General features: G+C 45.4%; 1 protein-coding gene across 1 annotated transcript in view; it reads left to right on the top strand.

Moving 5' to 3' along the window:
• Positions 1-27,424, top strand: part of LOC8025647 (Down syndrome cell adhesion molecule-like protein Dscam2) — a 55,458-nt gene that overhangs the window by 20,668 nt on the left and 7,366 nt on the right. The window contains exons 6-12 of the mRNA XM_040218585.2: positions 5,119-5,267; positions 5,423-5,554; positions 6,880-7,044; positions 8,984-9,054; positions 17,462-17,699; positions 19,026-19,118; positions 21,071-21,262. Coding sequence (XP_040074519.1) covers positions 5,119-5,267; positions 5,423-5,554; positions 6,880-7,044; positions 8,984-9,054; positions 17,462-17,699; positions 19,026-19,118; positions 21,071-21,262 — 1,040 coding nt within the window. The remainder of the gene's footprint in view (positions 1-5,118; positions 5,268-5,422; positions 5,555-6,879; positions 7,045-8,983; positions 9,055-17,461; positions 17,700-19,025; positions 19,119-21,070; positions 21,263-27,424) is intronic.

Consider the following 27,424-nt stretch of genomic DNA (forward strand, 5'->3'; position numbering starts at 1 on the left):
CCTCAAGGTCATCTCTGATTCAGTATTCGGGGTATCGGGAGGACTGCGGATTTCAAGAACGCAAGAAGTTCGCCGCTGTGCACGGTGTCTGGAGGTGTGTCGTTGGTTTCCGTTTCTCGTGTTACAGAGAGAGGAGCGACAGAGTACGCATTCCGAATCCCAGTAGCAGCTGACGAGATTACGAGGTTCAATTTGAAAAGCCTGTCAATGTTTAGTTCAACTTGAACAGATACGATGCCCTGGTACCATCATTTCTTCTTTTTTTTTTCATAAAAGAACCACGAAGTTCGATCAAATTACTCATAATTCCCTACGTCGGATAAGTGTATCTAGGGAATTATAGGTCATGTCAAACGTACTGTACAACCAAACTATTATGTGTTACTAGAGGCGTGCGCGTGACCTCAGACGTTGCGGAACAAAAACCCAAACACGCTGAAATAGAACATTTTAAGCACAACCTACCAGGTGAACGTCTAATGTTTCAGAAACGCGAGACGGAGGGTACGCATAGCAAAGCGACAAAACACACGGATGGGTTCGAGACCGAGTATAGTTTCCCAGTGGTCGTCTCCTGAGGTTCTTAGCAATCGTGATGCCACTTCACGCGACCGTCTTGGCGCAATTAATGCTTCGATGCTCCGTTCCCACGCTTTCCTTTATATACGGTGTTTCCGATTACAACTCCCCAAAGTAAAGCGAACAAAAATCTGGGCCAGGGTAATTCCACAACAACAAATAACTCCGTTAGGCAACTTTCTTTTTCCTTTTTTTTTTATCGTGGGAGTTGAAGCTAGCTGCCGCGAAACCAAATCCGTCAGAACGAATGCGAACCGCTTGCGAGGAGGCGATTGGCGACGCTCAGACAGTCGCCGCCACGCAGAACTCCCATGGAGACATGGGCTGGCATTCTCGGTGCACTGTAAGCGCCTACAAAAAAAAAAAAAATGGCAAACTGTCTTTTTTTTGTGTGTGTGTGTGCAACGAGAGGCTAGTGTTTTCCCACAATCGTCTACCCACGTCCCGTACTCGACCCGTAGAAAGCCAGTTCATCTTCGTTTTCTGTAACCTCTGTGCTGGCTCATACGGGAGAGTGATAAGAACTCAAGGATGCCTCTTACTGGCACTATACGTTCATATTGAAACTCTATGACATAAAAAAATAATGCGTAGCAAATGGCTGGGCAATTGTGTTGCACGAAAAACGTGTGGCGTCTATACGCTCTCGGCGCTGTTCATCGGTTAGTTTAGCGACTGGCTTGACGCGTGGCATATGTACACTCGATGGCAATTCCTGGAATGGAGATACCGGCGTTAAGTTGGGTTTTAAAAAATTAAAGCCGTTTACAATTCCTTGTAACGCCGGTTAGAGCGCAGCTCTTGAGGAGGAGGATGGAAGCGTACTGAGGGATAGGTGATTCCTTGAGGTCACGTGACATCAGGGGGAGGTCGTGTGACGTCAGGGGGGTCACGTGACTTCAGGGGGTCACGTGACCTCGTGGGGGGAGGGTCACGTGACCTCGCGGTTACGCCGACGGCGACGCCGCTCAAGTCGGAAACGGGCCCCCAAGAGCTGCGCTCTAAAACGTGACAGGGTATCAGTTGCTATCTGCCGGATGCAGAGCGGATTCCCCACAAGGCTATCCCGCCAAATAGCACCTCAACTCACGGTGATATGTCGTGACATGCTGGACAGCCAATCGGTTAATAATTTAAATGTTCTGGGTTTGATTCCTTCCTGGCGCAAACGCTTTTCTACTGCGACGGCCTTTTCCTCCTCCCCCCACCCCCGACCCTTCTCCCCCACTCAAAACCAATCAGTGCCGAGACTCACAGCCACGCTTTTATCCAGGTTTCACTTTTGGGCGACGCGAAATGCCGAATACCCAGCCAAAGGACCGTTTCACGCTAAAAATTACAACCTAGCTGGTACGCTCGATGGCAGTATGACAGGCGATTGGGGCAGATAAAATGGTTACCGTCCTTTGATGTTCTTACAGAGATACAAAGTCATCTATTATGACACTACGCGACACAGTACAAACAGGACATCCGTGCGTTTTCACGCTTTACTGGCATAATTTACCATTGAACAAGCAAATTTCCCCGACTTAGTTTCTGCTCCGTATGAGAACATTCCGCTACGCCAGTGGATCTTATTCATTTCTTTCAGCACTTAAATAAAGAAAATAGAAAGGAAATCGATTGTTCGCGTTAGCTGCGTCCGCCTTTGTTGATAGCATCAGCCATCATGCTTTAAATTTTAAGCGCGAGAGAGGATTCCGGGGGTCGATGTAAATGTGGAGTATGCTTTCCAAATGTCTTATATATGCGTAGACATGAGGTGCAGTTGAGTATCAGGCGTTTCAACTCAAGGCAAATCGTATGGTAAGCAACACCTGGTGGATGATGGCTCATCATGAAATCAATTCCCGGTAAAATGAAGAGATGGTGCGCATTGGTGGACGCAAGACGAGGGACTAGAAGAGAGTGATCAGATGAAAGAGAGGGAAGGAAAAGGAAGAGGCTGGAAAATGGAGTGTAGGGGAATGTAGAGAAAAAGAAGACAAAAAAGAGGACATGGGTAGTGAATTTACATATATATATATATATATATATATAATGTTATCTCGTTTGTTATTTTTTTGTTGTTTTTTTACGCGTTCTGGAAGAATTTGCCTCCTCTATCTTTTTTCCACAGCGTTGTTCTTGTTTTTCTGCCTGAGATATGGTCAACGTATAATTACAGAAAATGCTGATAAATATATTATATCGGCAGTGTTGAGTTTCCATATAAATGAAACTCAACGAATTAAAGGTGTCATTGGCGCTGAAAATCAAAGCTAAATGTGGTAAACCCATCAACAGCGCTGAAATTAATATTCGCTGCCCCGCGTACATATCGCCAAGATCGGCGGCGACGTGACTTCATGAAGTCACGAGGTTGCGTAAAGTCAGGCACGTGACGTCGCCATCCCTCACATCCTGACACAGAGGCACCAAATGTGCTTTAGCGGGGACAGAGTAGAATAAAAAAAAAATATATTGCAGTGCGCAAAAAAGCTTTCACATCGATGGTCTTCAAGTTCCAATCTCTCCACTACCTTCATTTATTATCATCTCTCTCTCTCTCTTTCTGGTAGTTCGCAAAGACACGTACCTAATTGTGAAGTAATGTATGAAATAACGTGGCGACATGATGTCATGTGTCGGTCATGCGGAACATGCCGCTTTCAACGTGAAATCAAGCCCTAAAACAGAATTTGAGTTTTAAAAAAAAGGCTGTCTAATTGGCCAACTCCTTATTCTATTCAGATTCAAACCTTCCGCCTTCGGCGAGCCTTTTGTTCGACGCACAATGGCCGGGCACTTGAGAAAGCTGCGCTCTTGAAGAGCTCGCCGCGTGCCACCGTGCGAAGCGAGGGAACGCCCGACCACGGACTCAGAAACGATTCCTGGCGGGACTCCAGACGACAACTCGGGGCGAAGGACGCTTATGTTTTCATCTTGTGTTCGCTGAATTTTTCGCACTCTGTACTCTGGGCCGGGGTTATCATATAAAGAAAAAAAAAAAAACGCAGTCACCAGTCAGAACGTCCCGCCAGCGCACGACGAGCCAGACAGGCGGGCACTCGTGTCACGACGGAGCGACGACTCGCGCACGTCTCCTTTCGGCGACGTGAGGGGCGTCCCCTATGCAGGTCCCGAAATACTGCCTTGTCGGCTCCCTCACCTTCCGGGACGCAAGAACGCTAAAACGATAGACAGGGAGGGACCCAGCAAGCAGGATCAGACAAGAGCTAACACTAACTGAACATCAGGTTACCAGATGACCACGCTCATAATGTTATTATTCCCATGTGCTTTTGTTGTGCACCACCGCGCTATATATTCTTACGTTATACTGTGTTCTGTCATGAGAGACGAAGCGCTTTTAAAATGACGGGAACTGAGAGCAGTGAAATCAGCTATTGATCATCAAAATGCAGGTTGAATTAGATGGAAAACTTGGGTGCTTTTGTCGACTGGGAGGTCCGGCTTATACAGAAACAACTCAACGGTGTAAGCAACTAAAATTACGTGAAGCTTGATTTTTCTGTTTCGTTCAAGTAGGCAGAAGGTCTGGTGTAGACGTCTGCGCCGTGAATCCTGGCTGGCTAGCTACTTCACAGCAAGGAGAATAAATATGCATTGAGATGTTTATAGGGAGTCACTCAGTCTTTACTAGATCGATCGTTCATGTGCACCTATGTATGCCTACAAACATATGCACATTATAAACACACTCATAACACCCAATGCACATAACGACATACTAAGTACTTGAACACAGAAATTTACGTTCATGCGTACAGTACTGTTCTCATCTCAAACCGTTGTTGCAAGAGCTGCACGAAACAGCAATAAAAACTAAATGTCGAAAATAATACCGGAACAGATTTCAAGGACGATATTCAGTGAGCGTATTGTACTGAATGCGAGTGAAAGTACACCTGCGCAATGTATTTCTAACGTGCACTTCATACCATAAAACTCTATGCAGACGATACAAGGAAGTTCCCTTTGCGCATTTGTAGTGAACGACCTCAAATATGGTGTCCAGTAAGTAGTGTATACATGGGTTGCGCATGAGGAACTTGCGAGCACCCCATTGGAGTCAGAAGCGTCTCGATAATGCAGCGCAAGATACGCTGTCACGTACCACGGAATGTCCTATGACTGCAGAAATACTACGTGAAAGATGCGCCTTTCACGTGCCCTAAACCGCAAATATGTCTTCCCTAGCTTTACCGTCTGAAACGTCCATCGCATAGCCCGTCGAAAGGTGGCTCGCTGGCTGACTCGCCTGAACCGTCACCGAACCAACAAGAGGCGGACAGTGGTTTCCCCCACGGTTGGAAAACCATGTCGTGCTCATCTCGTATATGATATCATTCCCTAATCACTAACACTAAACGCGGCACCGCGGGCTCCCATTGTACGGGCTGTTGCCTTTCTGCGGTGCCGCCGCTCTCCTGGGCCAATAAAAATTATCATTATGATTATTATTATTACGTGGATGCAATAACCTTATATTTAAATCGTCTTTCGTCCACCTCGTGATCTCCCAATGCCCAGACTGGAAATATTCGAGACGATGACGGAATCCGGCCTGCGGTCCGAGCTCTTCATCTCGAGCACGGAACGGAGCGACGGCGCCGTGTACACCTGCAGAGCCGACAACGAGTTTGGCCGGGACGAACGCACCAGCAAGCTGCTCGTCGTCGGTAAGCGAGCCAAAGGAGCGCCCTTCTGTCTTCCCACATTGTTTATGAAACGCGTGGAGGGAAAGCCGAGGAGAAGCGCCGCCGACCTGGGATCAATGTCAGCGACACGTCATGTCTACTGTCTCATTCTCTTTTTCTCTCTTGAACGTCTTCAGAGGTGCCGGGACAGCCTCAAGACGTCAAGGTGTCAGAGACCTGGACGCGATCGGCGAGTGTCACGTGGTCACCTCCGTACAGCGGAAACAGTCCCGTGGCGAAATACGTCATCCAATTCTGGAAGGACTCCGGTGAGTCGGATCGGTTTTCCTCCTCTCACTTCGTATCTCATCTTTATTCAGCCCTGTTATCAAGGAATGTTAATGGGAGTTTTAGCCGGCTGCTGCCGCACAGACTTACACTTGCAGCGCGCCAAAGCGGTCAACTCAAACACCAAGTGAGAATATAAGAATTACGGTCAGGTGTTTCCTTTCCTAGTCGTATCGATGCCTGTGTCGGGCTTGCGACCTAAATGTGTTAGCTCAACAGTCGCAAACACGCCCTTTGCCATATTGGAAGTTTTCAACCTCAGCCACCTTAAAGAGTTTTGATTGAGGACTAAAACGATTGGTAGCCGGCATATGTAATTTTCAGTCTTCTATAATTAGCGTTTTAAGGTTTAACCCCGTTTTCAGAGCTACAAACTGCACCGTATTTAAGGTATTAAGCGCCACACTTGAATATGCAGATTCTGTTTACCGCCAAGCAGTTGAAGAAGCCAATCGATGAAATCAACGGAGGCAACTCGACGAATGACGAGGCTGAAGATATGTTAAGACTTAAAGCAAAACAAAAAACTTGTATCATTTCCACTTTGGTGAAGAAGGAAGAGTAGCGGAGCTGTAGCTTTTGTTCTCGGCGGTGGCTTCCAGGCGAGCGATCTGCTCTTCTTTCGCAAGGGGATCTGAAGCGCTGAATGCAGTGGAACTTTAGGCGATAGCGGCCTCGCGGCGGTTGCGGAAGCATTCGCGCTGCTGCGCACATCGCCACTCATTCCGTTTCCGCTCTTCTTCCTCCGAAGAAATGTTGCCGCCATTTATGAGCGACGGCAACAACCAGTTGTCTGGTTGCCGAGGCCAGAAACGTAGCCGCGATCTACGAGCGACGGCGGTAAGCAGAAAACCCAGCAAGCACAACACTCTGGACAGCTACCGCCGTCTATGAGCGACGGCGGCAACCAGAGTGTTGTGTCGACCATGGGTATCGACATTTGTCTGGTACCGGACAGGATCCTGGGGAAACTAGCCCTTAACAGCTCCGCTGTAAAGGACAATTTGCGCTGTGAACATGAGGATGGTGAAACGTCAAGCACAGTGTTTGACTGCATGTAAAGGTCTAAACAAATTTCCAGTATTGTCACCCGTCGAGCCCCCTCCGCAGAATACCGTAATTGGCAAGTGCTTTGCGGGAAGGTATTCGTTTTAGACTTCTTAGAGCCCAGATGATTAATATAATTCTGATTGTTATCGCCAAGGGAGTAAGAAAAATAAATAAAGGTTATTACGACGGAAGAGCCTTTGCCGGGAGGAATGCCAAACTCGGGCCCTCGTTTTATTTAATTCTATTCTCCTTCAAGGCGCAGCCCACCGGCTGCAGGAGGTGGCAGTGCCCGGCTCCCAGACGTCCGCCCTGGTAGGGGACCTGCATCCGGGCTCCACCTACCAGCTCAACATCCTGGCCGAAAACTCCGTCGGTGTGGGCCAAGCTTCTACGCCGGTCAAGCTTCACACGGGAGAGGAAGGTACGCTACCTAATACTCACGCCGTATTACACGCTATTCTGGCGTACACTAACTGCCTCCTCAATCGTACGAAGTGTCCAGTAGTAAAACAGAATGCAAAACCAGGCGATCTAGGACGGGGAAGCGTACGATGGGGGCACCGCGTTATTGGTGTTTCTTGTGGTCGTGTCGGCTGGAATAAATGATTTTATTATATTGGGATTTTACTAATCGCATATTGTTTAGTGGACCGACAGGGGTAAAAAGGTCAAAAGCCTGCTTTTCGGTACGAAAATTTTAAAATATAGCCGACTATTTCGTGCCTCCTTTCGGAAGCTCTCCGCCTTTTCACTGTGATACACCCGCGGTACCCAAGGCACGTCAGCCGGCCCCAGCTCACGCACTGGAAACGTGAACTGCGTCACTCGGACGTACGCGCTCGTCAACAATCATTAAGATGACAATTTGGGCCAGTTGGTTCATGATCGAAGATAGGCGCCGAAAAAACGAGGACGAGAAGAGACGTAAACACTGGCGCCAGTGTTTACGTCTCTTCTCGTCCTTGTTTTTTCGGCGCCTATCTTCGATCGTCAACAATCAATCCGTCGACGAATATTTGGATTCACGTTCGTGGCCACTGATCATCACCTGCGAATGACAAGTTCTTTATATGGTATCCCTAAAGAGCACGGCGAAAGCATGGAGCCATCGCCTCCGGTGCCCAAACACGTCACCACCACTTGAATTCTCATTTACATTTTGAGTTGAGGAGGAAGGCTAAGGAGGAAGAAGTTGAAAATCATTTTGTGGTTCCTTTAAGAAACTCAGGGGGTGGGCGAGTCCCGCACTTCTCATTACCGCTTTGCAGCCAATGAAAGCTCGGCATTAGCCGACAAGTACGCCGAAGAGCAAATCAGGAAGCACGGATCGTCAATTAACATAATAAGTCACGCTCTACGTTCTTCAAGACGTCAGGGACTATACGTGTAGAAACCGAGGGGGAGGGGGAAACGTTCGAAGAGCGAGCAGAGACAAAATCAGCTGGCGTTTCGTCTACCCACTAACCATTCCAACCAGAACTCTGTGTTCTGACGTTCCCGCTCGGTCTCGTCTCCACCCTCTCACTCGATTTCTACCCGCGTAACATATGAAGTCGCTACATACACGCCACACAATGTGCACCTTACAGCGACAATCTTCGAAGTGGCTTCGATACCTGGACGAGGTACACCTTCCAAGTCAAGAATAGCGGCGACGTAAAGAGGCATACTGTAAACGCTGAAAGGCGACATGCACTTTTCGCAAAATCTGCCTCATCGTGCGTCTCGTGTTAGTTGCCATTACATGTTAAAGAAGGCGCACATATTGAGATGACTTGGCTGATATATATGATGATCAAAGATCGGATTCTGATGGAAAAGTGTATGCCCTCGCCTTGGAAGCAAGCAGCACGTTCGATTTATTTATTTCGCCGATACCGGTAACACTGCCACCTAAGTTACTGATATTTACAGCATCTAAAAACAATGCAAAACCATATTGGCTTTAGAATTAATTAGTTATATGAGATAACGCACGGAGCTGAAAATACTACAGGAGTTCTCGGTACGGTCCACCAGCCATCTTTGTGCCGTTTGGGCACGCGAGTCCCGGACATAAGGATATGAATCTGCAGAGCAGCGCAGTACCTCCGTACAGACGCTACAATATTCCAATTACATCATTTCTGGCATCCTAGAAGCGCAGTCCGTCGTTAATTGTTCACAATCATTGCTTCGCAATTGCCTTATAGTAGCACTTATTGCACAGGACTCTGTGTCGGGTTCACGTCTATCACATATGAAATGCCAGTGGCTTTGATTTGCAAGCTCCCGCTGCTCTCTCGAACGTAAACATCAGCAAGTCGGGGAAAAGCACGCTTCCCTGTTTACGCTTTCGCCTGTTGTTGCTTTGGTTTCAGAGCCCAGCGCGCCCCCGACGGACTTCCACGTTGAAGCGAGGGGACCGAGCACGGCGCGAGTATCGTGGAAGGTGAGTTCTCTGCATTCCATCGTGGCTGACGGCGTCAAAGTTGGGGCGACTACGGTGGCGTTATGTAGGCTCGCAAAAATATTATTTTGCGGTAAAGTAACACCCCGTGCTTTTACGCACGTCAGCGTTGAAGACAGCTAAATATAGATATATAAAATGTTTTAAAAAGGGGAGTGAATGAAAAACTAACACGTATTCCCCTTTGCTTTTGACCCTTCGAGGCGCAGTCTTTCAAAGTTAATATTGAGATTAATTACACGTAAAAATATTAGTGAAATGTGTACCTAGTAGTCAAAACACAAAGTGAAGACGACAGGTTCTGTTGCGTATTTAGGAGTTCAGAAAAAACCCTGGTGAATGCATGACACCGTGAACGTGTGCGGGAAACCTAGTGTTCGAAATCGGCACCATACAAAATGTTTTTCTTTTTTTTTCTTTTTTAGTTTAGATTTGTTTTAAAAAAGCCGTGAAAGCTACTTATGCGGTTTGTGCAGGTGGATTATATGGCCAGGGGGACATATTATATGAAGGTAATCATAACGATCAGTCGGATAGTTAAAAAAAAAGACATATTGTTCCAATTAGAAACTTGCTGAGCGTCATCCAAACCCACTGAGTCAATCATTTTCAGAAATACCTTGAGCGCGTGGGAAGCGTAGTAGTGCGCTAAAGGTACCACTCGTACAACAGGTACAAAGCTGGGGCCAGTGTGTCGAAATGGAACCGAACCGAAAACCGGAACCGAACCGTTATTTTTAGCCGAACGGGAACTGAACCGAACCGAAATCTTCGCCGCCATCTTGGAACTGAACCGCAGCTGAACCGTAAAAAAAAATATAACGGTAACCGGTTCCAAACGGCTCACAGTATGTATTTATTTTTATTAGTATCACAAAATGCATATTTGAGAGTAAACAATTGGAAGCTGTATTTCTATGTATTGACAAAGTCTTAATAGACATAATTGCAATGTATGAGAAACTGTGGGGTTTTGTGATGCTCTGTATTAGGACTATGTAATAGGACGCCATGACGTGATGTCATGGCGTCAAAGCATGCCGTCAAGTAATGTTATGTCACGTGACCCCGTGACGTCCCGTGAATCACTGTGTCAAGACGATTAAAATTGAGAAAGTCACTAGATTTAGCAGTGTTATTGATACCCTGACGTCACATTACATCACGACTTCGCCTCGCGAGTCACGTGACACCCTGACATTCTCGACTGCCATGAGCCGGAGCAAAGTGCTCTGGTTCATGACAATCACGATATCCAAACATTTGGGTGATGGCTCGTGTTCAATGGAGGATGAAACTAGCCGAACTCGAACAATGTCTGAGACTCAGCCCATACTCTAAATCTAAGCTTTACCTGCCTCAGCGCATGACTATGATGAACACTAACGGTACATAGTTAGCGTCAGACCACGTGGCTGCTCGTTCCAATAACCAGCTGAAAAGGGGAAAGCTGCTTCTTTCCTTGATTTTTTTCTGCGTCGTCTGCCATTGCGCGGAGAGGAAAACTAGTGGGTGATTTTGCAAGTTATCAATATCAGAGACTAGTTCTTAGCGGAATTTACTAAAAGTACAAAGACTGTTGCACGACCCATTTCGCATCTACACATCATTGAGGCACCCATACATGTTTTCATGTTGCTGGACTGCCTCAGCAAGTTGTCCCCGAGAATAGAAGCACTGAAAGGACTAAACGTGATTTATTAAGCCGATGTTACTATACGTAAGGGATACCTGAAAAGAAAGATTTATAGTGGCCTCAGAGGGGCAGTCGAACGTTGGAAGTTGCAGTAGGTCTCACAGGAGTGTCGTTCCGCAAGCTTTAAACACCTTCGTATTTTGTTTAAACTTCACAGTTTTTGTGAGCAAAATAAAAGCGCTGGAGAATTACTGTTAACAAGTAACAGAAATATAAATGCCGAATAACACCCCCAAACGGGGGAGGGAAGGGAGTCCCCCCGGAATAAGAAGTATTCCCTGAAAAATAAAAATAAAAAAAAAAAAAGACGAGCCATTCCACTTTGTGAAGGTGGATGCCCAGCGAGCTGTTTAACACACGACACAGACGTGACACAGAATTTTGAACAAAGGTAAGAACACATTTTATGTCTTGATCGGTGGTCATCGTAACGAAAGGCACGCACACACATCTCGAGGACTATTGCCGGCCCGAGGAGCCGGAGGGAACTAGACACGCGTGACTGGACCACCACCCGGCGGAAGGAAAGGAAACTAGGCACGCAAGCGCTTGGAACGACGACAAAACCAGGGCGGTGCGTCTCCCTCCTTCTCTTCGTTTCCTCCTCCTCTCCTCCTGCCGCTGAATTTGTTCATAGGTGATATGACACGAAGTCGTGATGTCTAATTCCCCGCTAAATTTAGCGGGAAAACTGCATTGGTGTTAACGTCACGTGACACGAAGTCGTGACGTCAAATGACGTCAACACCTCGTGTCAAGTGACGTCAATTTTCCCGCTAAACTTAGCGGGGAAACTGTATTAGTGTTGAGCTCACGTGACGTCAATTTTCCGGCTAGATTTAGCGGGAAACCGACGTCACGTGACACGAAGTCGTGACGTCACGAAGCCGAAACGTCATTTCTGTTGCCGCACACGAAAGATCCACAGGACAATAGCGATAAACAGCTTCGCTGTAAAAAAAAAGGGGGACGGGGAGTAGTTTTCTAAAACATACTGTGTTACAAAGCGGTATTTGCATAAGGGAGAAATATGGGGGATTTCTCCTGAAAGCGCGCATCCCGCATCGAAAACGTCAGGATTTTGCGGTCCGGCGCTATGACATCGGTTAGGCGACAGAGGTGAGGGAGGTACGCTCGGGCGGTACAAACAATCCTGGTTTGGCGGCGGACCAGTTTGTTTTCAATAATATTTTGTCGTTAAACTTATTGGTGTCAAATGCAGAGCTCGCTAAGCTCATCTGCGGTGGTGGCAAGTGTGGAAACCGCTAAATTGGACTGCAAACGCTGATCCCCCCCCCCCCCCCCCCCCCCCCGCCTCCCCAACCCCCCGCACTTCATCGGAGTTAGACGAAGCTGAGGAGAAAATCGCACCCGCTGTCCACATCCCGCACATCCCTGCGCAGATTCCTGCCGTTTCTCAGAACGCTGCACCAAGCGAGAATAATTTGTGTCTGTCAAATACATGGCTGGCACTGAGCGCAAACCTTCTGCAGCGTCCATTTTGCACCAACGAATTCGATTTTCTCAGCAAGAACAAATCGCAATGACACCTAGTGCGATGACGTCAGGAGCGAACAATGTTAAACAGTTTAGTTCCCTGGTGAAATACGATGTTCGTAACTTTAGCAAAGGAAGATGTCCAGATTGTACAGTTCTGAGGTATACATGCAGTTATTATTTATTTATTTCTTTTATCGAATACAATTTCTTTTTTTTTTTTAAGTTGTGAAATCCACAATAATGCAGTATGTGCGGGTGAGTTGTACGGCCAGGCGGACATTATGTTCAAGAGAGAATGCAACTAATAGATGAATAATTAACAAAAATTAGCTAATTACTATTTTAATTAGACGTGTTAGGGCACATGTTTATGTTGAAGAAACGGAGGCAATGAATGTTGAAGGCCAGCCCATTCAGTTTTTTAAATCCTAGACCGAGCACGCCGTGGGAGCTGCGCGATATCACTGAAAGACATTTTAATAATGAGGGGGGGGGGGGGGGGTTGAAAAAGCAACCTGAACATAACCTACTCAACAAAAAGTGAGTGCTTCGACGCGCTGTGAAGCAAAAAGTGACGCAAATTTCGTCATTAACACGGGACCTTCCGGCGACAAATCAGGGTTGTCCTTCCAGCGGGCATCGCGCGTTTAGTTTTCGGGTGTGCACAGATTTCCAGAACAAAATTTGACAATCAATATACTCCAAGTGCGTGCTCGATCCACGATCTAAAAAAACGAAAACTGGGCTGGCCTTCAACATTGATTGCCTCCATTTCTTTAACATAAACAAGTGAACGTAATTAGTGAATGTTGGCTAATTAGTCATTTATTAGTTGCATTCTCCCTCGACCGTAATGCCCGCCTGGCCGTCTAACTCACTCGCGCAGACGGCATTTCTTGTAGCTTTCACTGCATTTCTAAAAACCATAATCTGCATTTAATTGAAAAATACATACAAAGAAAACCTGTACATATAGCAGGCTCGCGATTTTTTTTTTCTTATTTTTTTCCAAGGGACGATTAATGACCGAAATTCTCTTCCTACTGAGGAACTTTCCTCTTCCCATTACATGACTGCATAGGTTTCTTATTGATCCTTTACGTCTTACTGCTGGTTGCTTCTTGTGTTTCTGTATAATTTTGTTTTTGTTGCATTTTTGTCGAAGGTTTTCCGGTATATGTTTTTCTTGTAATGTGGATAGTATATTTGGGTGTATTCACTCCTGCTTGGACTATCATGGTCTGCGTACGTAATAAATAAATCTACAATAAATAAATGATATGCGACAGTCTAATAAAATGTTAGAAAACATGAATGATAAATGCCAGAGTTGTAACGTGAATGGCCAAAACAAGTACACGTAAAACCGCACATAACATTAGCCTCCCGAGACAGTGTTGAGCAAGGTTTTAGAGCTCATGCGAGCCGATGTCCAAATGATATATATATATATATATAGTCGGCTCTTCGTGCTATAGGAATATCATTACATCACTATGCAATTCCTTTATGGCATCGCGTATCGGGAATCTTTTAAAGGATATCACTTATTATCTCATCCTTTCTTGCTCATTTCGTGTGTAGTAGCCCTCAGATCTATTATGTGCCGCGCAGTCATTTTCTGCAATACCTCGCGAACCCTGCGTTTCACAGTGCCAAAACAGCGAACAAAAAGCACGTTTCCGCAAATTCAACAGCTGACTGGTTTAGAGTAATCGTCCCTTCGTGTCGGTCTCCAGCGGTTATGAGAACTTCATACAGGCAAATTTATCGATGATAATAAAAAGTGTATTTAATGATTTACTGAAGATTTGACAACATAAATAAAGGGCCGATCACCGTAAATATATACGTCATAAGTAAAAGCACCCCAAAAGTATCCTGAAAGATGTTCCGGAAATCGTTTCTCGAGTTTTTACCCTCGATAGGCACGTGTATAAGTTGATTTGAGGGGAGCCTTGGGGGGGGGGGGGGGGGGGGGGTGGGGGTAATTTATTGTTTTGAAGCTGATTCAAATAACTGTGTTCCTCACACATATATAAGTTGGTGAAACATATAGAAGAATGTTATTGTCCCTTTTATATGTTGAGCAGCAATTTTATGTGTCTGAGGGGCTTGGACAAAAACAAAGTACACAGGGGCGCGGGGCTTAACAATGACGATTACGCACGCAGGCCGTCAGAAAGTGACCGATTTAGTAGCTGCCATGTCGAGTAGAGCATGAAATGCTACTTTCTTCTATTTAACGAAAACATATCAATGATCAAGGGTGATGTTTATTTGCAAATTGAATTGACCAGCATCTTGTCAGAACAAACTTTCAACAGCAATGGTATGCCAGTTTATCCTGTATAAGAAAAAGTTCACTCGGGTACGCGCTATTTTAGGCCAAATTCGATTAGAGTACGAAGGTTCGCATAGATTAGAGTGAACAACTTTGACCACTCCTTTCTGCATGCTTCTTCGCCTGCATCACGGTGCTGAGTATAACTAATGTTAGTTAAGAAAACAAGAGTTGATTGTAGCAAAGTGTTTTTGTAAAATGTAGACTGAAATGGCTTTTCCGAAAACTTTCGTGACATCTTGAAAATAGTGATGATAATAATTTCTGAAGGAGAACAAGGGAGACAAAGATTATGTGCTTATCTTTTGTCGCCCTTGTTCCCCTTCTGGATTATTACCGCCACTATTTTCCAGCCCGCTTGTACATTTGCATCAATTGCATTATCAGTGAAAATACTATTGCTTTTAGCTCAGTTGCGTCGTCATCGTATATATTGTGAAACATATTTCGTAAACTATACTTCACAGTATGTTTGGCGACGAGGTACCCATGTCATATTTTATGCACCTTAATTAATTCCTTAGTTCGAGAGCACAACTACGATTCAACTTTTAATACTGCGAAGTAAAAATTGTACTAATCACGGGTGTTTTAGGCGGCACTTGGTGACAAGCTTCCGATTCAGGTAAAATGTATGTGACTCAGGTAAACAAATGGATGCTGACTGGTATAAACACGACGTTTTTTTTTTTTTTTTTTTTTTTTTTACGTTCATTTATTTATTTTTTTTACTACTGCATTGAAATTAAATAACTCAATTTTTTATATAAAAATAAGTTATACGAATGATAAAACGAAAACATTACAGTTACGCGTTTCACGGCGGAAATGGCGCATTCAACCAAAACAACGCAGAAAATATATTCTCAATTTAGCGGTTCAAACCGGTTCGAACCGGTTTTAACCGTTGTTTCTGCTCTCCGGAACTGAACCGGCCGGAACTGAACGGAACCGATACAAATTTCGGTTCTACACTTTGGCTGTGGCTGTGATAAGAGACGAAAAAAATCGCACGGACACCTTATCGCCCCCCCCCCCCCCCCGCCCCCCCTCACCGGTAGCCTTTCTCCTTCTGCACGAGTGGTGACTTCAACGCACTACTGCGCTTCTCACGCACTCACGCGCTCAAAGTATTTCTCAAAAATTACTAATTTAGTGGTTTTCGATGACGCTCAGTAAGTTTCAAATTGAAACGACATGTCTATTTTCACCCATTAAAAAGTTAATTAACAATTTTTACTTAATTAGCCGACTAAGCGTTCCGATTAGCCCCCTATACCATGTCCCCCTGGCAGTACAGCTAACCTACACAAACCGCATAAGTGTAGCTTTCACGGCTTTTTTAAGACAAATCTGTAAAGCCTTAAAAGAACACCATGTACATAAGTTTCCTTTAACAGCCGCGGCGTGCAGGGATTGAACATGTAACGCGCATAACTTGTGAAAACGTGACGTCGAATACTTTAAACGGAATGCGAGAAAGACGTTGTATTTACAACGTAAATAAAAAAAAGTCCAGGTAACACTGCTGTGTGGTGTTGCCTAAGCTTCATCATGACCTTTCCAGGCGATATCGTTGACTAAAACAGAAAAAAATATATTACTGGGATGACATCTTCAAACACATCCGTCTCAACTTCACTCCGTCTTATACTTAGTGTACAACGCTGCCAAAAATGCTGGCGCGAGCTTGTCTTTGATTTAGCGTTTAAAGGAGCTGCGCAACGATTTTAACGTTGAAAGAATTGGCATTTTCTGCCTTTGATTTTGTTCACCTTGTCACAAATGGCAGAAAACACACCTCCTTTCATCGAAATGTTGCGATTCCGCCGCGTAATAGCGAGGCAAAACTTGGAATATTTCCCGACCTGCAGCCACGAGCGGCGGTCATGAGAAACAAGCGGCGTGACGTCACTTGGGTAGTTGTAAGAAAGATAACAAGTTGTGCGATTACCTGCTCGATAAAAGGTAACTTTTTTATAAGTCTTGTCGTTCCAACATATATATATAAATGCGTCAAAACCCTGGTATCATCGACAAAACTTTTATTTACGCAGTTTTAGTGGCGCCATCTATCCTAGGTCCACAAAACCGCGAACAGCCGCCAGAAGCCGGAGGGGGAGGGGGACAGCGCCGGACGGGTGGTCACGCGGTCGCGAGCGGATGAGTTCTCGCTGCTCGCTGATGGCTCTAAAGAGAGAACTTTTCCGGAACTCCGCGCCTACTCAAGTGACGTCACTGTGCACGTGACCCGGAAGACGATGCACGAGTTGAGAGGCGACAAAAACCTGGATCTTTTTCATTTTTTTAAATAAAAACTAGGGTATCCAGGTAAAATCTGTTTTCTGTAGATCACTGCAGAAGTGTCAGGCATCAACTTCCACAATTATTTAAGCAAAGCCCTGAAATTGTTGCACAGCTCCTTTAAAGTGCACGGGCACGCTGGATATGAAACCATGTACTCCCGCCAGTAGCTTTTACAACATTGTGCACTAAGTATGAAACGGAGCACTCAGACATTCACAGCTGGAATGAGTTGCCATCATGTAAAAAACCATGACACCTTTTGTTTAGCTGTATTTCGCTTTATTGCTCTGAGTAGAACCTATTTGATCGTATGTTCATCCGGTCCCAAGGCCCGAAGTAGCGCTGCTGAGATTGGAAGCTTTTATAATCAGCAAGACACAAATAGCACGATTGCAAAGCACAAGTGCAGGAATGGCGATTGCCCCGTTCGCCAGGTCCTTGTCCATGGCACTACCTGTGTTCTCTCGCTATATTTACCCGACTAGCCGAACCGGTCATTTTGGTATTAAACTTCTTTGCCAACCAATGCTTGTGCAACGCAGCCGCCGCCTCCGGACGAGTGGAACGGCGACCTGCTCGGCTACTACATCGGCTACAAGCCCACGTCATCGGGACAGCCGTACTCGTTCCGGACCAGCGAGTTCAAGCCCAACACGAGCCACGAGTTCTTCCTCACGGGCCTGCAGCGAGGCACCGAGTACTCGGTCGTCGTCAAGGCCTACAACGCCGCTGGCTCCGGCGTCGCCTCCCACGAGCTGCACGTCAAGACCCTCGACGGAGGTAGGGCGTGCGACCACATCCTCCCCAATAACTTGTTTGACTTAATTTTAGATGCAGTGAACCCTATGAATCTCAGTCACAATGGGAATATGATCGGTAATGTGATTCAAATTTCTACATATCGGGCTTCTACAGCAAGAATAAGGTTAGTGACGAACGGGCAACAACTACGCTCCGTTTCAGCTTTCGAGATGAACCCCTGAGGACGCTACGGGCCATCGAGGCCAATCACGTGACCTTCGAGACGGCCGCAGAGACGTTGAGGGACGCGTACTCACGTGATATGTCCACGGTGCTGGATTAGCTGGGATGGCCCCCGCGGTCCATCGCAAGTCGAACCGGAGCATAACATAACTATAAGGATTAGAGCCTCCGAGAGCCAGGCAATTCTCGGACACAACTTGCTTTAGTAATCCGGAAGCATGAAAAATAAGCGCGGATAGTTCCCAAGGTGCTCGAGCGCACGCAGCTTTCCCAAAAGATTTCTTTTAAAGGTTGTCCCAGTGCTGGTCGGCAGTGTGTGTGCGTTCCTGCAACTACTCATGAGAGAGAAAAAAAAAAAAAAAACTCCCGGGTTAGCAGAAATCAGTTCATCCATGATATTCCTAAAGACTGCACGAAATTGTGCGATCATTTCCTAAGCAACGTGTTGCCGTCGGTGTTTTCCTATACTTGCTGCTCGTAACGAAGACCTCCTCCAACTACGTGAATAGCGTCCACACTCTAAGAAATGCCTGCGCGTCTACTTACCCCCAAAACACTCAAAGAGCCAATCTCTGCGATCTACGAAATCGGCTCAGCGAATGATGAGGCGGAACATCTATTTAGACCACAAAATGAAGTCTGCTCTGTGGCATTACGCAATGCAAACATGCCGTTTTGCATTGCGTAATGCCACAGAGCAGACTTCATTTTGTGGTCTAAATAGATGTTCCGCCTCATCATTCGCTGAGCCGATTTCGTAGATCGCAGAGATTGGCTCTTGGAGTGTTTTGTGGGTAAGTTGACGCGCAGGCATTTCTTAGAATGCAGTTGTAGCGGAAATACGCGATGCAGGAAAGCGTACCAAGGATTAAACAAAAAACAAAAATCAGTTCATTCTTTACGAACTTTCCGAGATACGTTCCGACTGAGCTCAATGCAACTGTCGAATGTCAAACAGCACGTTAAAAAAATTTAAAAAAAAATTTTTCACTGACCACGTGTCTAACTGCCACCTTCGGTTTCGGTAGGTAGTATATACAGTATACTGGTGCCGTAAAGCAACATGTCCCAGCGCGGCGTAATTAATCCGGAGTGTCTCGCGCCTGCCGCATTTGTTTTCAGACGTGCCGCCTCCCCCGAAGGTGTTTGTTTCCGGCACGAGTCATTCCTCCATCACTGTCACCTGGCATCAGCAGTTCCCGACGGGCGTCAGAGGTAATGAAACTCAAAGCTAATTTCCTTTCGGGCATTCACCTCTAACCCGCCCTCTTGCAAGGGCGATCACGGTGTGTAGTGTCGACGTGAGTTATAAACCGAAAGGAATGTTGCTTTCCTTTGTTATGGATCCCTACCACAGCAACTGCTGATCGATTCGCGTCTTACGGTAAAAGTAAAAGAAGTTATCTGTTCTCGGCATTTTAATTCCCTTAGGCCAGGAGTCTCCAAAAGTTTTGGCTAAGGATCCGAATTGGAGACCGGAACGCAGTCTCGGGTACCGGAAAATAAATAAGACAACATAGACGAGGAAACATGAAATAGATAACCTTGAATAAGCATTTTCATACAAAAAATATGTAACTAGAGCAATATTTTTTTAATCCAGGTGAATAAATGTGTATTGTTTTCTTTTTTTCTTTTTTTTTTCGATCCAAATGTTGTAATCATGAGAATACAAAACAATTGTGGCCCAGAGAACTCACAAAGCATAACTCACAGCGTGTATGGACTACGGCGTATTCACACACGACAGAAGGTGTAGATCTCATGACAATTTATGCCAGCGTTGTGACGCAAGACACAAACCACAATATACATGAGAACGCGAAGGAATTTCGTCATAGCTAGGCGAACACGAAATAGGAAACTACGAGTAGTAACACTGGTGATGACAACGTACGATAAAAATCGTGGCGAGAAAAACCCCGTTTCGATGCCGTTTTCTCATCCTTTCTGGTACCTACCTTTACGCTTTTGGTGCGCGTCGCGAAGCCATTGGCTTTGTTTGCTTACGCGCGCTTATTTCCGATTTTGTAGCAGCGGGCCGCGGGTCGTGCGTCACTGGAAAAGCCGTGGCTCTCTGCCGGCTGGCCAGAACACCTCCGCGGGCCGGATCTGGCCCGCGGGCCGGGGTTTGGAGACCCCTGCCCTAGGTCATCGTGTTTTCTGCGTTCACGCTTGAGAAGAGCGTTTAACCTAAGCTTTACAACGGAACAAAACAACTGATGTTCGGATAGGTTGTGATTTTAGTTTGCTTCTGCACCCAAGATTAGAGGGAGTGTATTCAAGATTCACAGAACTATAATCAAAGAGACAACAAGCGGCCGAGAAGGAGCAAGCAGATACATCCCGCAGGGACATCGGCGACTTTTCGCTTACCCGAGTAAACAGCGATGTACTATAAGTTCCAGCCCCCAGCTCAATGTCCGAGACAGATGTACGTCAGTTGTTTTCTGTAGGTCTACTATCTTCAGTTATCCTTTTAAGCAGAGCGAGTTCGGAGCCCCGAACAAACCCTCCCTCCAATAAGTGCAACGATCCTTCTTCTCCCTAACACATTCTTGAAGAAAACGAAAAAAAAAAAAAAAATATGCAGACACCATCGCATTGAACGATATTTAAGAAAACAGAAAGAAAAAAAAAAAAAAAAAAAGAAAATGGCAGCATTTGGAGTTTGAAATTCACTGACAGGTTAAACTTGAATTTGACCTTTATACAGTCTTTCTAGTTTCAGTAACCTACACCTAGCTGGACCTCGCTGTCCTCTATGGTACTTTTGTTGTTCGTGCATAAGTAGATTTGGCGGGAAGTCAAAGTCATATAAGAAGAAGGTCATCTACAAGTGCTCTAAACCTTTTTTAAGAAATCCAGTGTATACCACACCCCGCTGTATCCCGCTCACCATTCCTTCTTTGACAAGCTCAATAATTTAAAGGCAGTCAGTATCATCATACACCAAGTGACCAGCAGAGTCAGGTGCAAAAAACTAAATGCAAGCATTTCTGTCTCTCGAACTGCATGCAACTGCATGATACAGATCGCCGTGCTGCATACATGAAGGATCTCCTGAGGGAATACAATCAGAACAACCTTCTTGTCCATCCCGTGGAATTTGATAAAGCGTTTCGGGTTATCGTTTCAACGAACTGACATGGGCGGCCTTGGCGCAGGGTTCGTGCTGCACTACCGAGCCGAGGACGGGCTCCAGGACTGGAAGGAGGTGAACGTGGACGCCCGGACGTCTTCTTACACGGTCCCACACCTCGAGTCAGGCGTGCTCTATCAGCTGTACGTGAGCACCACCAACGAGTACGGCATGGGAGACCCCAGCGAGATCATCACCGTCCGTACTCACAAGAATGGTATGGACATCCAGAAGGACAAACACGAAATCCGTGGGCACCCTTCACAGGAGGGGTGCACACAAAACCAACTTGAATGGTTTATAAACGCTATCCGACAAGCGTGGCAGGGAACGGCCCGACGCAAGCCTTCATAATAAGGAACATACGCGCACAACGGCCCGACAAGCGCCTTTCGATTTTTTTTTCTAGCTGGTAATAGTTTGGACAGGAAGGGGACTTCAAACAGCTGACTTTCGGTTGCTTTGAATTTGTACTCGAAATCGGCCCACGAGCTCACCGAAACTTGCTCGACTGGGGTTGATGAAGGTACGGCACAAATGTGAGCCTAAAGCGCTAAAAAAAAAAAAAAAAAAACGATACTTTATTGCAAGATCTATTACTCGTGATTCACGTCTCACCGGCGCCCCGGTTCAGCTGGGGGGTTTGAGACCACATTGAAATTCGGTAGAGATCCGAGGTACCCCGAGACCCTGCTGACTTTAAGCACTGCTCCTATTCCCGACAGGGTCACAAGAGACGAGGGTTAGGATATGCCAGGCCATCCTTCGTTTCTTCGAGGCTACGGGTGTCCCACCACTGCTCTAAGTTCCACTGGCAAGCTTCAGCCCTCTTCCTCCTCTTCTCAACAACTATCGGTTTCCCTATTCCCTAGAAGAACGAAAACAAGATTACCCCTCTTCCTTTCGTTCCGCATTTTCCTTGCTTCTTAACGTTGCTTTTTTTTTTTTTTTCTTTCAATAAGCTTTCGTACTTTTTTGCTTAGGTTTTATTTAAATTGTTTTAGCATCCCACGGACGTCTACCTCCTGCAGAAACTGTGTTATTACGTGTCTTATGTTTTACTTGTTTCGGTGTGTTGGCTCTTTCAGTTCTGTTCTGTTAATAAATACATAATTATCGAGGAAGATCTTACGTTTTCACTTCACCCATACATGTCTGAATACATAAGTTAGAGCGCGTTCTACACAATATAGTGCAGCTATTAGACAAGTTTGCCTAGAGCTTCCCAGTGAAGCCCTCATCGTTCAGTGATTAAGCCCTTAATGTTGAGTTACGCAGCGAGGAGGTTGATGCCAGTGAAAACCCCATAGAAGCGCCGATTAATCTGTGGGACATGAAGTCGGCGAATAATGTATTAAGAGGCAGGTTAATCGATTGGTTTCGCAGCCTTAAAATTATATTTATTTCGTCATGAAGCATTTAGCCAGACTCAACTCCAATGCCAGACTGTCTTTCTCCTTTTATTTCTCTTCTTTCCTCTTTAGCCCGGTGATGTGAAAGCGACGACCGAACATAGCACCAGCAGAATTGGTTCGCCTCCCAAAAAATGGGGGTATACTTTCTTCGTATCGCGACAGGCCAGCTACTACCCCTCTTTCAGGCCGGATCGTGACCGCGAGCAGGCCGTTGTCCCTCGCTCTTGTAAGTCACTAAGCCCGCGGGGTCACATTGCTCAGTCATGAATCATACAAAAGACACAGTTTCTCTGCAGACAAGATCACATAATTGTCTGCTGACACGCCTCGTACGTGTTGTGGAACCATGTCTGCTTCATGCGTATGCTTCGTACATGTCAGCAGGTGGTTTTTCAATGGCCAATGTGACGTCATCGCTGTGGGATCGAGCGAAGACACCGATTGGATACGAGCGCAGCGTCGGTGCTCGGCTGGGCCTCGTGTCCAATCGACGCGTCGAAGCACACTCGGCATCGCGCTCGGGTTCAATTGCTCAATTTGGCGTTCCATGGAGGAAGAGTGGGACGTTCGGAAGCCTTCACTATTCTAGACGGTGTTGACTAATAGATGCTTTTTCTGGGTCGTCAATGGCAAATTTCGAGCGCTCAACCTTATCAGCTATAAATAAATAAATAAATATATTTATTTGCACCGCGGAATAATATGTGTCGCGGCATACAACGAAGATGCCTAATCTCGAAACCGTAAATTTACTGCTTCTATGTGTTTAATGCCGTGGCTGGACCGCCCGGAGCAGCTTGATACTTCATCTTCCTGGCTGCCTAAATAGGACAGCCTGAACTGGTTCGAATCAAGTATGGATGGATTTGCTGACCAAACCTACGGCGTTCTCTGTTAGTTCCTCAAAACACACACCCTAAAAAAAAAAGGTATGAGTTTATTTCCCCGCAGAACACGGACACCACCAATCATAGCGAGCAATAGAAGGATCCCAGCGATTGACGAATCTGAGAATATATTTGGACATGAAAAATGCTACGTGCGTAATGACAACGAGTTTTTTTTTTTTTTTCCTGATTGTATTACAAATTAATCATTCGCTAGGATGCTTCTATTAAAAACTATTTAAATAGCGGGAACAAAACAGGGACTTAAGAGGGCACATATACGGCGAGGAGTAGCGCCAGTTTTTGTCGTATATGTGCCTTCTTTTGTGTCTGTCTTGTTCACGCTATTTAATTAGTCTTCAGTATGAACCAACTAACCCAATCAATCTGCATGATCCTTCTGTTCGCCGTGATTGGCTGCCTCCGTGTCCTGTAGTAAAGTGAACTCACAGACCTTTGTTTAAGGTGCGGTAATTGGTTCTCCAAGAGCTCTATGGGAAAGCAGAAACACGGGCATTTCTTAGAATTCACAGTCAAAGGCACGGGCTCCCGATTAAACCTATGCACGCGCACTTTCCGCTTCTCAAGTGCCTCAGAACGGTGTTGCTGGCAAAGAAAGCTGCTAGATAGTTTCTTAACATTTGCCTTGAATCCTCCAGTTCGCTCACATTCACCGGAACACTTCGCCATGAATCCTCAAAATTAAGCATTATCTCGACTACGTTTTACTTTCAACATTCACTACTGGCGTCTTCCCATCAGTTTAGTTTCGCTTTTATACATCCTTCAGAGAAGCGACGAGATACATTTCCAAATTTACGTGAGCTAACAGACCACTCATGATCAAATAATTTCTTCATCACAGGTCACGTACATTTATTTGTTTATTTTTATTTATTTCAGTACCCTCAGGGCCCGACGGCATTACAGAAGGGAGGGTCAAGTACAAAACATAATACAAAAATTAGAACAAGTACAAAACTTTAACGAGACAAAAAGCAGTCAGGGTGCCTGCTGACAAAAATGGCTGGTTTTTGCATCCCTAAAATAATCAATTGGTGACATGGACAGTCAAGATGAGGTGAGGTGGTTTCACTCCGATGACGACCTGGGAATGAAAGAGTCGAGGTAGGCGGAGGAGCGACACTGGGGAATTCCAACTTTATACTGATGATCAAGGCGAAAGGAGATGTGCGGCGGAGGGAGAACGAGTTTTTCTTTTAGAGTGGGGATAGAGTAGTAAATTTTATGAAAAAGCGATAGACGAAATACTTTACGGCGCCAAGAAAGAAGGGGGAAAGATAAGTTAGATTTTATGGATGACACACTGGATGAACAATGATAATTACAAAAGATAAATCGCGCGCCACGGTTTTCAATGGCTTCAATGTTAGATACGGGTGTGGTGTGACCGGGATCCCAGATTGCTGCAGCGTACTCTAATTTAGAGTGTACCAGGGTTTTGAATAAAGGTAATTTCAGTGACATTGTAGGTAAAATTTGGTTTTCAGTAACCGAGCATGGAGTTAGCGTTAACAGTGATATGATAGATCTGAGCGTTCCATGACATGTTATCAGTAAAATGAACTCCAAGATATTTGTAGGAAGTTACGATTTCCAAGGGGGAGGTACCAAGGGCGTATGAAAGTGGTGATGAGTAACATCGGAAATACACAGATCACTTTGCATTTGTTAATGTTAAGAGATATATACCACGTGTTGCACCAGTCCAAAACAGTGTCTAAGTCAGTCTGCAGAAGTTGAGCATCGGAGTTATCGGTGATTTCGCGACAGATGATACAGTCTTCCGCAAAGAGACTAACATAGGAAGACAGATTCTAGAGGTAAGTCGTTTATGTAGATTAGAAATAATAGAGGATCTAAGACGGACCCTTGTGGGACGCCTTAGGTGACGGAACTGAGGTGAGAATTAGCTTAATTAGTAAAAACCAGCTGAGATCGATATGTTCGAAAGTGTTTAATTCAGGATAAAACGATGGAGTCAATGTTAAGTTTACTAAGTTTGAGGTGTAGAAGCTTGCGGGAAACTTTGTCAAATGCTTTTCTAGAATCAAGCAAAACGCAGTCAACCTGGGATTCACGATCTAGAATAGAAAGTAGGTCAATAGTAAAAGACAACAGTTGAGTTTCGCACTGAAGAAGTTTACAAAAGCCGTGCTGAGAAGGAGTGAAAAGAGAATTATAATCTAGAAAGTTAACAAGGTGCGACTAAATGACATGCTCCATAATTTTTTAGGGTGTACAAGTAAGGGAGATATGCCGGTAGTTATAAGGACTATGTTACCGTATTTGTGAAGTGGAACCACCTTTCCTATTTTCCAGTCTTCGGGAAGTGTAGAGAAGTTGTGCGATTGTTCAAAGATTTTGCACAGAAAAATAGGACTATATACTTTAGATTGTTGCAGAAACGTAAACTAATGTTGTCAACACCAGAAGATGACAATGATTTTAGACTTTCTATTAGCTTCACTATGCTGTCAAAACTGAAAACTAAGGGCAGAAAGCTGTATGAAGTTTACATTGGGAGACAATCAAAATCGTAAGAAAATATATTAACAAAAGTACCGTTTAGAACATTGGCACACTGACTACTCGGTATGACACCACCATCTAAACCTGTAAGTGATATGACTCGTTCTTTAGATCCATTCACAACGTTCTAGAATTGTTTAGCATTCTTTAACAACATTGAAGGTAAGGCATGATCGAAAAAAAAAAAAAGAAAGTAAGTTTTACCTTCGTAACTGTTGCCTTATATGTTTCAGCTGCACAGTGACAAGCATCCCAACGTTCGTCACAGTCGGAATGCTATGCAAAGCGAAGAAAACGCTTCTTATCGCACAACCGTTTAAGTGTGACATTATACCAGGGGAACGTAGGGTTGGAGGTAATTTTTCCTACTGGAATGGAAGATGCAATGAATGAGTTAACTTTGTTTTTGAACATGTTCCGATTCTCATCAACTGAGCGCTGATCAAAGTTGTCTAAAAACACATCGAGGTACTCAGCTAGTTCGTTGTTGATTAAGTAAAAAATTCCTTTGTTGTGGTCGTAATAATGTCTGGTAATTTTAAGAGCATCACACACGGTTGTGCGTAAGTTGAAAATGCAGTGCTGAGTGATCACTAATGCTTGGTAAATGAGTAACAGGAGAGATAAGATCCGGAGCAGTAGTAAGAATGAGATCTTACACACTAGCAGTCGAATCAGTAACTCGGGAAGGCTTAAGCATATCCTGAGGCAAGCTGAAATCTGAGCAAAGGTGAAGTCTAAATTCTGCGAAGAACAGCTTACAGCGAAACTCACCAGACCAATCAATGTGCGGAAGGTAAAAATCGCCTAATAAAAACAGCGGTGTCAAAGGAAATCTAGAGCTAATAACATTCAGAACGTCATTTAAATTAAAAAAGAAACGTGTAGTGGCGTTAAGCGGGTAATAGGAGGCGCACAAAAGAACACTCTTATAAGTACACTGTAATCGTATACAAAGAAATTCGAGTGTGGTAGCAACATTTACGTAAAAACATTCAAACGATTCATTCACTGCTATTAAAACCCCGCCTCCCCTCCTGCTCTCGAGCTTCATTGTTCTAATTACCTCAAAGCGGTACTTACGAAGGATGCGCCCTCGTGTTTACCTCAAAGCATACCGCGCATGACCGCCGTAAATTACTGCTCGAGGCGCGCAACGTAGCCCTCGAGACCGCCAGGTGAAAAATCTCTACCCACGCCGACCCTGGAAACGAAAGGCCAGGAATTCTGGGCGCAGCCCGGCCTCCCGCAGGGTCAGAGGGTCCCTTCTTCACGGTCCGCGGCTCACGGGAGCCGCCTCCCTTTCAGCCGTCGTCGGCCAAGAAAAGGCAACACGGGCGTGGCGCGACGAGCGTCGTCGGCATACGGTTCGTCATGCCCGAATGACTCGACGCAATCCTGTCGCGGCTACACCGTGTTTCATCTTACGTGAAACCGCGGGGGACGCTCCGAACATTCCCAGCCAATGCAATGTTTTGCATGTACCACGTGACTATACGTGTTCCGCGCGTCGCTGCGCTCTTC

Source organism: Ixodes scapularis, unplaced genomic scaffold (genome assembly GCF_016920785.2).
Source record: "Ixodes scapularis isolate PalLabHiFi unplaced genomic scaffold, ASM1692078v2 PGA_scaffold2__306_contigs__length_199485367, whole genome shotgun sequence".
NCBI lineage: Eukaryota > Metazoa > Arthropoda > Arachnida > Ixodida > Ixodidae > Ixodes > Ixodes scapularis.